At 30.1% G+C, this 13,429-nt stretch overlaps 1 protein-coding gene across 1 annotated transcript; it reads left to right on the top strand.

Annotated features, from left to right (window-relative positions):
• The first annotated feature begins 496 nt into the window (after window positions 1–496).
• Window positions 497–12,875, top strand: LOC113560033 (gastrula zinc finger protein XlCGF7.1-like). The gene is made up of 2 exons (XM_026965815.1): window positions 497–1,279; window positions 12,738–12,875. The coding sequence occupies exons 1-2, from the start codon at window positions 497–499 to the stop codon at window positions 12,873–12,875; spliced, it is 921 nt and encodes a 306-aa protein (XP_026821616.1).
• The last annotated feature ends 554 nt before the right edge of the window (window positions 12,876–13,429 follow it).

The raw sequence follows: 13,429 nt of genomic DNA, 5'->3' as shown, positions 1-13,429 counted from the left end.
TTTCGTAAACTGTTACTATAGAGTGGGTGATTCTTTAATTAACAGTTTATCAAATAGTTATATTCACAGTCTACTGACGCGAGAAGAAGAAAAATGAATTTAAGATTAGCGCCAGCCATTTTTTGTGAGTGCGACCTAAGTTACTATATATTAAAGAAAAAAATGAATTTTTCTACAGCTTCAGAGATTCTATATTTTAATATATGTTCTTTACATTATTTTGGATTTTTAGAATTTATTCTATATAAATATATTATAACATGATATTATTGATTGTTGATAAATTAGAAACGCAAAATGGTTAGAAAATATCAATACATTTAAATCAACAATTAACCACGTTATTCTATGAAAATAAATACAAACTGATAAATGTACAAAATAAAATCACATTTAAATATCATATTATACTCTTACATTGTCAAGCAGTAATTATTCTATTATTTGGTATTTTATAGACAGTTTACATATTCTCTTTGGCTATAAAATGAACAAGATGGCCGATAGCAGTAAAAATCACACGGATAAGCAAAAGTTTCCATGCGATTTATGTGACAAGTTGTTCGTACAAAAATTTAATCTGACGACACACCGTCGGACACATACAGGCGAGCGACCGTATAAATGCGATGTATGTGGTAAGTCGTTCAAACAAAGTGGTCATCTAGTGGTGCACAAGAGAAGGCACACGGGTGAGCGACCATATCTATGTAGCATATGTGGAAAGGCATTTATAACTTTTGCAGCTCTAACGACGCACCAACAGGTACACACAAATGATAGACCGTATCAGTGTGTCGAGTGTAAAATTTCGTTTTCCTCTAAAGTAAATCTGACTAATCATCAATGGAAGCACACGGGCTTGAAACCATTTCTGTGTAATATCTGCGATAAGTCGTTCACACAAAAAAGTTATCTGGTCACACACCAACGGATACATACGGGTACACGACCATATCTGTGCAACATTTGTAAAAAGTCGTTTATCAATAGAGGAACTTTGAAAAAACATCATTTGATACACCTGAAACAAAAACCATTCCCGTGTAACTTATGTGAAATGTCATTTAACTTTAAAATATCACTGGAGGAGCACCGGCAGACGCACGCGGATGAAAGACCATTTGCGTGTGACTTATGTGACAGTTCTTTCGATCAAAGTGGCAAACTCGAGAGTCACCAATGCGTCCACGTAGATTCTCAGTTTTTTTCTCCATTGGATGTATGTGAAGTATTGTATGGTAGAAATGAAACTGGCGAGACATTTTCAGAAACACCGGTGAATTAGATCGTATCCATGTCACAAGTCGTTCTGCAATGAAGACAACTAAATATAGTAATAAAACAAAAAAAAAAGTAGTTAAGATGCTGGTAATCAGTGTTTGGTATTTACCGTAATTTATTAAAAATTATATATTGTAACGTAGTTATTGAATAGAAAAATTTTTAGAGGTAGTGAAAGGCGTAGTCATGGCTTTGCGCCCCAGACCTTATAGCTTTTTAAAATATATTAATAGGTTTTATAATTAAGTTTTCAACTATTGTATTGTTTTTGTCTATTTTATTAATATAATTATATATCATTAATTATTAATTTATAATATGTATACTAATTACTAATACAATAAGTTAATTGGCTTTAATTTTAATAAATCTTAATCACATTTTATTACATTTTTATTTATATATATAGTTAAAAGTGTTTATACATATATACATATAGGATATTGTAATCGTATGTATTGTCTCAGTCTAACCAACGCATCACATTCTTATATTCAGGGTATTTTAATCCGTTATTCTTAATATTATGGTGAACTTCATTGTCTATTATCAAATTTAAAGGCAAGATTTTAATTTAAGGCTCCATATTGGCTTTTTTGATATATTAATTTTAAAACTGTACTTTTTTTTTTATAAATTTCAAAAAATTTATAACTTGCCTTAAATTAAGATTTAAAAACAACCTTACCGGGAGTCCTAAATAATATTTTTATCTTTAAATTTGGCAGTAGGTAAGTTCATTATATGCTTGAAATATTAAAAATAACAGAGTAAAATGGACTATTCTGAACGTAAAATTATCTATGAATGCGTTAGTTAGACGGGACAATACGTACTGATACAACATATAACTGCAAATTAAATATATGTTGTGACATTTATCTTTTTAGAGGTTTATTACTCACTATAATAGTCCTAGCCACGAAAACTGGACTTTAAGCACCGTGGCCCAGCCTAATTACCTTGGGTTCTCAAACTAAACCGATTATTGCGATCATGTACTGAAAAATATGCATTTAAATAAATAAATAAGTATTCAAAAAACACGCCAATAATTTTTACCATTGTGCAAACCACTGACTCGAAATTACGATTAGATTTGTGACGGTCACGGGTAAGTTTTCGTTTTAAGGACTATAATTAAGGAGCCTCGCTACTGCCGTTAATTTGAGCTCAAACGACGTAAAGTTTTGATAAAATTAAAGTTAATTTAATTTTGATTTCTGATTTTGATTCTGAAAAAAAATCTGAACTCTGCAGAAAATTATCTATAGATCGTACGGAATACTTTGTAACAATTAAATCTTATATTCTAATTAAGTGGTAATAAAAACTTGAAAATATAAATTTTTTCAAATCATAATATTAAATTTAAAATTAAAATTAAAACCAGAATGTTTCGTACGATCTACAGACATTTTTCTGCTGAATTTAAATATTTTTTTCAGAATTAACATCAGATAAAAAATGACGAAAAAACGACCCGCTTTCAACTTCAACTTTAATTTTGTCAAATCAGTAAGTAAGTTGTTGTAAAATTTGTATAGTGAATTTTTATTGTTATCGAGTTATTGACATGTGCATGCGCATAAGACGTTGGCAACCGTCTGTGACTCCAGCCGGTACCCGCATTGCGTTTTACTTATACTAATAATCATTTACAACTAACACATAGATCTCGGGTGGCTAAAACGAGATAATGAAGCTGTGAGGTATCAATGGTAGAACGTTAACAGACTGATAAGTTTGGGTATCAAATAATATTTTTAAAAAAAAAAAAATAAAAAAAAATAAAAAAAAAAAATATTAATATATATATTATTTATATATATTTTTTTATTTATTTATATTAATATTAATATTTTATATTGATACTAAATATTTTGGAAATTTAAGAACGTTATTTTATAATAATAAGAGTGGGAATATGGGTGATCATGATAATCATGTTAATAGCTTTTAAAAAAAAACATTATAAGGTAATTTGAGGGGAAATGAGCTACGTATTTAGGGCGCATATAAAATAATGGCATTTCAAATAATAATATTACTAGAATATTAACCATTTTTAAACTTAATATCATATAGTTCGGATTTCTAGTTTGGTCTGCTATAAATCGAGAAAATATAGAGCTATATATAAGTACAACCCTTTCAACGTCCGAGCAATAGTAATAACTAATTTTTAAAAAAACTTAAGTTATTAGACAATAATAGAGCTAAACTAAAACTACATTATATAAATAGTGTATGCTTGACTCGGTAGTGAGGTATCGGGGAAATTATATAGTACAATGTATGTTATATAAGAATAATGGTTATAATATATCATCTATAGAGTTATGAATTTTAAATATTTCACTTGTAGTTATGATAAAAAAATATTTTATACATTTTTGTTTGAAGATTAGTATTTATTAGTGGTTATTGATTATATACATAACAAATATTGATAATAATTAATGATTTATAAATATTGATTATTATGCTTCAAAAATACTGCTGTACTTTTTGGATTCAAATGAGGTATTAAGATTTGTAATATTTTTTTATAAAATTTAAATATATTTCATTATGTGTTGAGTTTTTTTTGTTCATTGACGATGGTAACTAAACATAATAATAATAAATTATAAATAGGTATAATAGCACTATTATAATAATATCTTAAAACTATATTAAATTAGGCAATGTGTGTAATGATATACACCCAAGTCTATAGAACTCATGGAACTACCATATTTGGTACATAGGTAATTCTGTACCCTATGGTTCGTGGATTGTACACCTTAAAGTTAAATTTTTAAATTTTTCATCCTAAAGGGTGGTTTAGTCTCGGAGTTTAAGGATGCATAAATTCATGAGCATTTCGTCATCTACTATCTATATGTATAGTATACCTATTTTAATTTGAAATAATTATTATCAAACGATATTAAATACAAATACTAAATAATTGTAAAACATTAATAACTAGTGTTTAACGACTTTCAACAAAATATATGATTTATATTACTTATATAGTCATTTATTATTCATTTCCTATTATTTATATTTTATTGATTACAAATAATGATAACAAGCAGAACGTATATTATACAAAACATTTTCACCTTAGATAAAACACTGGCGCAGTTTAAAAACGTAATAATAATTTTTATAAAACAAAATGTATTTTAATTCTATACAAACTATAATAGGAGCATACATTTAATTCACCAAGTCACTAGTTACTTTTTAAAAATGAGACTCCTTATGTAATTTAATTAAAAGTAACTTATTAACTTTAACTTTTTGACTCGTTAATTTGCAGCTTCGCAACATTCCGTAGAACTTGATTTTTACAAATGTTGAAATGTACGAGATGTTACAATACGAGTAACACCGAAATTAGATTTTTAATAGTTATTCCAGTTACGTAGGTACCTACCTATTTTACCTACCTCACTTTATGGTTATAGTACACTATCATAAAATTGTTAAATGTGTGAAAAATCTGAAACGATGACAAACCAAGCAGCCGTTTCTTAGTAAGTACGTATATTTATAATTTTATTCAATCCATGTTCCACTAATTTGGTTCAAACGAGTCATGCTTTAGTCAGTTGATATTTACCGATTGTTTCCCCCCTTGAAAACAATTATAGAACTCGATGACATAATTTTACGATTTCACGTATTATATTTCATCGATTAAAATCAAATTATGCAATCATATGGGCAATACAATTTACAAATTGAGCACACACTCGCACACAAGTCTGGCGCATTGACAGAAATGTACTCATTTTGGTTGTATTATTATTATTATTATTAATTAATTAATCAAATTGATGAACATGAAAATTGTACAACAGGATATAAACTTGAAAGTTAAAATTATTTTTAATATTCATAGTCATGAATTATTATATAACCATATATTGCTCAAAATTAAATTTTAATTGTTTAATAATGTCTGAACCTACAAATACAAAAAAAATACTTAAAATTTCATGACAATTTATAAAATTCTAGTATGATTGTTGAAAAATTCAATAATTTTAATTGAATTTTTAACGAGTTGTCATTTAGTTAATTTTTATTTTGGAGCTATGGTAAAAAGGACCAAATTGACTAAAAAAAATTCGGTCTATCTGAACTTGGTATTCAAAACACTTGTTGCCATTTGAAAAAATTCAAGTTTTACTGCGCATGCGCACACGGAAAGATCTAAAAATGTAAAAATCATTAAGAAATGTGTATTTATGTACTCCCTAACTGCTCCCGAAAACCAAATATTAATCTGATGTCACTGGACAGAATTATTTAGTGTAACCTTTAAAAAGAAACGCACTGTACATATATATATAAGAAAGCATAAGTATAATATAAGTAATGATTTCAAAACCCCCTCTCTAGGACGTACTTTTTGTGTCATTTACGAACGCGTGTTTTTTATAATACAATGACATTCTATATTGATCATTAAACGCCCGAGCTAAAAATATATTATATTCATGTATTTATAATATATAGTATACATATGCGTGTATGTACTGTTACCATTGTCCGTGTGGTTTTCTAGACATTCGAGGTTGTATTAGGCGAAATTGTAAATGGCCAAGGACCACGAGACCGGTTAACGGTAAACTATTTTCGGCGGGTTTATATCTTTAGTGTTTTTTTTTTGCACATAACGTTTCCTCCGACCGATACTATATTTGCACGTGCGCCCGATCGTCCGAGTACACGCGAAACGTCTCGTAAAAACGCAGTCGCCGTGAACACATCTTCATGCGCGTACTATATATACGCCATGTACAGGGTGATCCGCGTGTCGGCCCGCCACTTTTTTTTTCGCAAATTTTTTTGTACGACATCTGCAGGAGGAAAATATCTTTTGCTAAAAACAATCGCAAACACTTTTTTGAACACCTTTTTAAACATTTTTTTCATCCTACCCGTTTTAAACGACAGCCCATCGTGTTTTATATACAACAGATATATTGTGTTTTACATTAGAGTTTTATGTCTACGGGGAAAAGCATACGGTTTTTTATTTTAGAAAACGTTCTTCTATGATGGCCTGCAAAACGCGAGCGAAAACTCGCACTGCCGAAAAAATGTTTGTTCTCGTAAACCGCCCTGTACATAATACCTATATATATATATGTGTGTGTGTGTGTGTGTGTGTGTGTGTGTGTGTGTGTGTGTGTGTGTGTGACGTTATGGCCTCGGGCGACCACTCGTCTTGTTATATACGTGTGCGGTAATAGTTTTTTTTTTTCGCAAGCTACGTAAGCGCACGTAAAATATTTTATAACCCATGTGTGTGCGGTGCAGTATATACCTACGTACTTTGTTGTATTATACACTCGGGCGGACCTCGCCCGTGACCGCGATTTTTCGTACGCGCACGAGATCCGAAAATGTTTCGTTTTTTAAAAAAAAGGTTCGGTCCCCTACCACACGCGTCGCGGTCTCGACCATAGAGCGGTATTCACCGTTATTCGCGCGTTTCGCGACCGACTGCGTCTCGCGATGGTTATATTATATTACTATGTATTATTATTATTTTCGGTATCTGCCTTTATCCGACCGTCCGTCTACCACCGGCCCGTGTCCGTTTATTGCGGTGCGGTAGGGCCGAGGGAGAGGGAATATTCGCATATCGTTGTGGTACGACTACTGTGATGCATGACCACGTCGTTTTACGCAACTGCGGCGGCGGCGGCACCTGAAGGTTATACGACGATGACGCTAGCCCGGCCCAAGTCTGTGTTGTATAGTTGTGATCCGATATTATTTCATGGTTAACCGTTATTATTCCGGCGATACCGCGCAGGCACACACCCACGACGGTATATTGAACACTAGCAAAAGCGCGTTTCCCGCCCGCCAGCTGATTATACGTAGACGTGTGCGATTTTAGAGTGATTTTTTTCTTCGTGTTAGTAGGATCTGCGGGGGCCGACCGCCCAAATTTGTTTTACGCCTTTATAAAAGCCGGACACTCTACGCTCGCCGATACTAATTCACGCCCTGTTAAGTTAATTAATAATGTTTTAAGACATAATATATACATATTATTACTCGTACAGTAGGTAAATATCTAAGGCGATATTACTAATAGCGTTATAGGATTTATACTATATGATATATAAGTTAAAGTATAACCATATAACTATTAAAGTATAAGTATTGAGGTTGCACGTTGGTTGGTCCGTTCAATACGGTATACGAGCAGTGGCGCGGCGAGCTTATTTCAAACCCTACGCAAAGTAATATTTAAACAATGACCCGCACACACTTGTACCCCTACAACATAATATATAGGTGATCTAACTGTATCGTAATCTAGAACTTTCATTACCTATAGGATATAGGCCATCAACAATTAAATATAAAAAAATACTATGTTAATTAACTACACATTCATCCACACAAATTTTAAACTCAACATAAATTTATAGGACTAAACATTAGACAAACATAGTTCACCACTCTACTGATAAGAGTAAAACGTCTAATACGTCTATTACGCATACGCATTATAGCACTTTTATTTGTAGTTGGAATTTTACGTAATAGTCGTAGTACGGTATCAACTGTAGCTCAACGAAGATTTTCATGGATTACTTCATAAAACTCATATGATTTTACATACGATTGTACACTTATTAGGTTAACTCTGATTTATTTTAGAGCTACTAGAGCTACATTGGCATTAAAGTCCCCGTGTCGGTTACTTTTTTTGTATATTAAAGTTCCTCGAAAGCGTTCTGTATCTCGTATGTTTCATTTTTTCCTCCTATATACGAGTAGATACTACATATTATTTATCTAATGAACCTTTAAATAATCTTGTGACAAACACCAACGTGTACATTTATTTTACTGTTTATTTAAGCGTTGTAAATTATTTTTTTTCAGTGCTTTTTCTATTTGATGTTTTGTTGTACAACTTTTGATTCTGAGCTGAGGCAATAAATGTTATAATTTTTAATTTTCAAAATCATTTTTTTTTTTTTGGCTCTTTTTGACTTTTTGACCCACGTATAAAAAATTTAGATTTTTGATTCGTTTATTTTTTTTTTATAAATGCTAATAAAAATATTAATGTAATTTTTTTTTAAATTTAATACAAAATTTCTAATTATTTGTGCTCTGAGAATTTCAAAATTATTTGAAATTCGATATTTTTCAAGGGTATTTGAAATTAAAATTTTGAGTGTAGACAGTAAACCCATATAAACATTTGATATTAATTAGTCTACAAACAACATGAACAGTGTAGGCAATATATCATACCAGTTATTTAATTATTTTCGAGATACATAGCAATAATTACCAATATTGCACAATCATATTGCCATATTGGTTGTATTGTAGAACATAACAGTAGGATACTTTTATTTATATACCTATAGGTACTGTGTTTAATTACGAAATGTTATATCGCATTTGTTTTGGATATCTTAAGTATATTTTAAAGAAAAATTGTTCAAAATAAATTTTGCTTTTAAATTTGTTAATTCTTCATGCAACAAACTACAAGTATAACGTTGTAGTAGAATAAATAATCATTACATATTTAAAAAAAAGCTAATCCACTCTTTAAATACCTTGTGTGGGTATTAAGTTTTCTTTAGTCTCTCCCTAAATTTCTTAAAGTGATAAAAAAATATAGTAAAAATTATCAATACGACATAATATTATAACATGTTGATATAGACAAACGAGCTTATTATTTACGAAATGGCATATCGATTTAATTATTTATTGGCGCCGCGTTGACGTTATTTATGGTATCTATACACATGCAACTAATGAGCCGGCCGCGACTATGGGTGTAGGTAATCAAATCAGCACATTCATCTATGTTGTGCAGGGACGAATGGTAATTTTTTTATTTTAAACTACAGAAAAAAATCATGTATATACGTAGTATGGAATATAATCGCGTACATAATATTATTATAATATCAAATATACGCGTTTCCCGTCTCGATTCGCGAGAACTGTATTAATGCACGTTGTTATGATAATGATAGGTACCTACTACCAGTTCTATTGATCGTTTTATCATCGATATATTGCAATAAAACGATTCTTTTATTCAATCAGTGGTTTTACTTTATGATGGTTTATAATTTACAAGAGCATGACATAGCAGCAATCGGGCATGCCAGTTGTGAAATTAGGGGTTGTTTGAGAAGGGGGGGACTGTAGCTTGATTTACCCAAAAACCAAATTATTATTAAATACTCGCGTGTGATTTAAACTATGTATTACAAACACAAATTATATATAAAACTAAATGTTAAATGTGGACATTACTTAAGTAGTTAAGTATATTATTAATTACTATGTATTATGTATACAACTCAAGTAAATATATACATATACATTTACAGACGCACGTTGATTATTAATGTTTGTTTTACCACTTACAAAAGCCAAATTATGTTTTTTCTTATAGGTAGTATAAATGTCAACAAATAAATGAATTGTATCTTATATGGTAATAAATACATCGAGCACAATGCAGACATGCAGCTCTGTACTACGATATTTTCGTAATCGTTAAATTCTTATTTTATTTTCAATTTGAATAAAACTTCTAAACACAATTTACACGCCTGGTCGTATTTCAGTAGATACCTATTCCAGGAATATCAAAAATTTCATTTTTTTTTTTTTTTTGTAATTTATCAATAATTATCTTTTTATCTTGAAAAACCCAACTAAAAATTAAAAAGCTTACCTAAATAATTAACATATAGAGAATATTTTATGTAATTTTATGAGCTAACAAGACCTTTTGGAAAATTGTCTGAAAACCTACTACATTAAATAATATTTTGATAATAATTAAAAATATTATAAATAAATAGGTAAAATGTTTTTCTTATGTTTATCACTAATTAGTTAAATTAGTTTGTTGAAGTTCGTTAGATACCTACAAGCCGATGTTGAGCTGTTTTTATCACACTTAGAACATATACCGTCCGATTTGGAAGGATTCACTGCACTATTATTGTAATACAAAATTATGAGCAGTGATATTTCGATACATTGTATTTGACGTTATCATAATGTCGGAGAGACGTCCTTCTGCAGTTATCACGATAATAATAATTGTAGTTATTATGTTATTACTCAATGCGTTATTGATATACAGCTAGAGATATAACTGTAGTTTGCAATTGGATAATATTATAAATATCGTTGTGTATGGCTACAGATGGTATTGTTTTCATGACAACGATGCTAATCCGGAAAATATAATTTATTACTCGAATATATTTTTTTATTAAATCGGCCTTAGCATAAACCAGGGCAATGTAATACTGTAGACAATAATATTATGTTATACACTCGTCGTATTATTTTTTGTTATTACTTTATTAGTTATTGTTATTGGCATTGTCGTCAGCTTTAACTTCACGGTTACAATTTGTTACAATAGAATATTTTGCTGATAACCATAGCTAGGTTATCTATGTGACTATGAATAATAATTTACATTTCAAGTAAATAAAATTCTGTTTTAAATCCTTAGAAAATAGTTTCTTAGTTTCTTATCTATATTTACAAGTTAGGGCTATATAAAATCCTATGTTGTCTGTTAGATCCTTTAGCAAATCAACACTTTTTTTAATAATCAATAACCATGTTTTTGTGTTTTGATAAATCACTTGGTGAGATTTTGTTTATGAGTAAATATATATAAATTTGAGAGCAATTCAGTCTAGGTATAACTTGTTCATGGCAAGTATAGGATCAAGGTGGGCAATCCACTTGCTTTTTGTCTGGTAATTTTTGTTTAGTGAAAAGTTGGATACCGTGTTTGAGTAAAAATTGTAAATAAATATATTTTTAAAAGCTAAAATAATATAAACTGCATATTTCTGCATCGAAGTTTTACTTCACTCTTTATAGCATATCAACGGGTAGCTAAAAAAATTACAAGTGCCTAAATCAGCCTACGTTTCTAAGTAACTTAATTATATTTCTGATTTTGTAATTTACTACTTAAAATATAATTAAAAAAAAAAAAAGCGGGCATGTGGATATCGCTCTGCTATATAGTAGAGATGGAAATGAGTAGGTCACTATAATGGATGTGTTAAATTTGAATGCAATGACAGATATCATTGTATACGAAAAACGATTCCGAACGGAGATGATTTGTCAGTCAAGGATAATTATTAGGATATATTATATTATTATCTATATTTAAATTGTAATACATCGTTATTTTACTCGATTTCGTAAAAAAATAAATTTCATACCCTCATAAAATTTTTTTTATATCGACACTGGAGTTTACAGTTATTTGAAGAAAAAATTATGGAGAACATTGTGTTGGGTTTTTTAACCTTCGATATAAATTACAAAAATTTTATGAATTTTCAACTTCAAAATTCCTTTCAAATATTCGCGATTTGACATATTTCGTAAACATTTGAACTTAAAATGCTTATAAACAAAAATTGTGACTAACGATTTTTGATTTTTTTTTTTTATTACGATAAGAACGACTTATAATAAACCTTGTATTAAATTTTAAATATTTTGGAAGGCCAAATTTTTTTTATCAGCGTTTCAAGAAAGAAATATTAATCGTAAATAGATAACGCTAATATAAACATTTGGTGAAAATTTAAAGTATTTACAATGATTTGTTTTTGAGTTACAGCAAAATAAAAAAATCGAGTTTGTCAAAAAGTGGTTATGCGTAAAAATTCCCGTTTTTCCGTTATTTTTCAGGGATTTTCCTAACGCTTTTGAAAACTACTGGAAATTTTTTACTTTTGACCCCCCAAAGTACCTACTAGATTCAATTTCCTTTTCAAAGAAGGGTAGAAGTAAAAAATCAAAGCATTATTACTACTCTAAAACGTAATGACAGACACAAAAAAATATAAATAAATAAAATAAAAAATAAAACACACATCATTGTAGAATCAATACATTCATCACTGCGTTCAGAATCTAAAAATGCTGGCTTGAAAATCTAGCTAGGTAAATAAATTACAATTTGCTGTAAACGAAATCCCAGAATAGTTTAGTAACAAAAACCAACGTGATTTTAGTTATAATTTTTAACCTAAGACGATAAATTTGTTAACTTAAATCAGTATAATTATTAATCGGTAGAGCCTAGAAAACACTCGACGACGGAGATATTGACGGCAGAATTAACAGTATTAAAATGAACGACCTTATAAGTTGTGAAAAGACGCGTAAATGTGAGGGACCATACCGATGCAACTTGTGCATAAAAACCTTGTTTCAAAGCATTAATCGGACGCACAAGGGAGAGAAGTTGCATCCATGTGAAATTTACAACCAGAGGTGCACCAGTAACAACCTATTGATGGTACCTCAGCGGACTCGCACCGATCAGGAGTCGTACCTCTGTGATGGATGTAATAAATCGTTTACTCATAGATATAAGTTAACTGGACACGGGAGAAAAACCATACTCGTGCGATGAATATGATAAATCGTATGGTTATAAATATAGCTTGACTGTACACCGTCGGACGCACACGGGTGTGACGCGTATAAAAAATCGTTTTCTCAAAGGGGCAACCTGAAAACTTATCAGCAGTCACACAAGCGAAAGAACTCAAACCTGCATGGTGTTTGAAGTAAATCGTTAGCAATAGTCTGATTGTACATCTGCAGACACTTATACAGTTAAATTAAATGAGTAGTTTATGGTTTACATTTGTTTGACGTGCACAACTAGTCGTTCGATGAAAATATTTTTATGTTCTTACGTTGAAATATTAATATTAATATTCATCTCCGTGAACATGAACTCTATTTGTTTTTCCAGTAATATATTATGCATATTTATACAATTGAATATTTTTCATACAAACTTAAAAATTACAAATTGTAAGTCAATGCAGTAATCAGTGGTTAGACGATCAAACTCTGAATTTAATATCTAAGACTATAAGTGGTTTTACGACCAACCTTTATGTACTATCGATATCCCTAACCTTACGATGAGTTCTTATGTGATGAACGCTTTTATAATATTTGATTTAATCAATATGATAGTTGGTTGTGATTAATAATCACTGATTATAGTGGCTTCATTACACGGGATCGTGATGATCTCACAAAAGCTTTTGATATA

This window comes from Rhopalosiphum maidis, chromosome 3 (assembly GCF_003676215.2).
Source record: "Rhopalosiphum maidis isolate BTI-1 chromosome 3, ASM367621v3, whole genome shotgun sequence".
In the NCBI taxonomy this organism is placed as follows: domain Eukaryota; kingdom Metazoa; phylum Arthropoda; class Insecta; order Hemiptera; family Aphididae; genus Rhopalosiphum; species Rhopalosiphum maidis.
Note: the sequence above shows the minus strand (reverse complement) of the source record. Positions and strands in the feature narration are given on the sequence as shown.

What these genes read in the sequence shown, in the direction of transcription:
- LOC113560033 (XM_026965815.1), top strand. Translation starts at nt 497, where the DNA reads ATGGCCGATAGCAGTAAAAATCACACGGATAAGCAAAAGTTTCCATGC. An exon ending in AGACATTTTCAGAAACACCG is followed by an intron (nt 1,280 to 12,737) that starts GTGAATTAGATC and finishes GATATAAGTTAA; the next exon opens with CTGGACACGGGAGAAAAACC.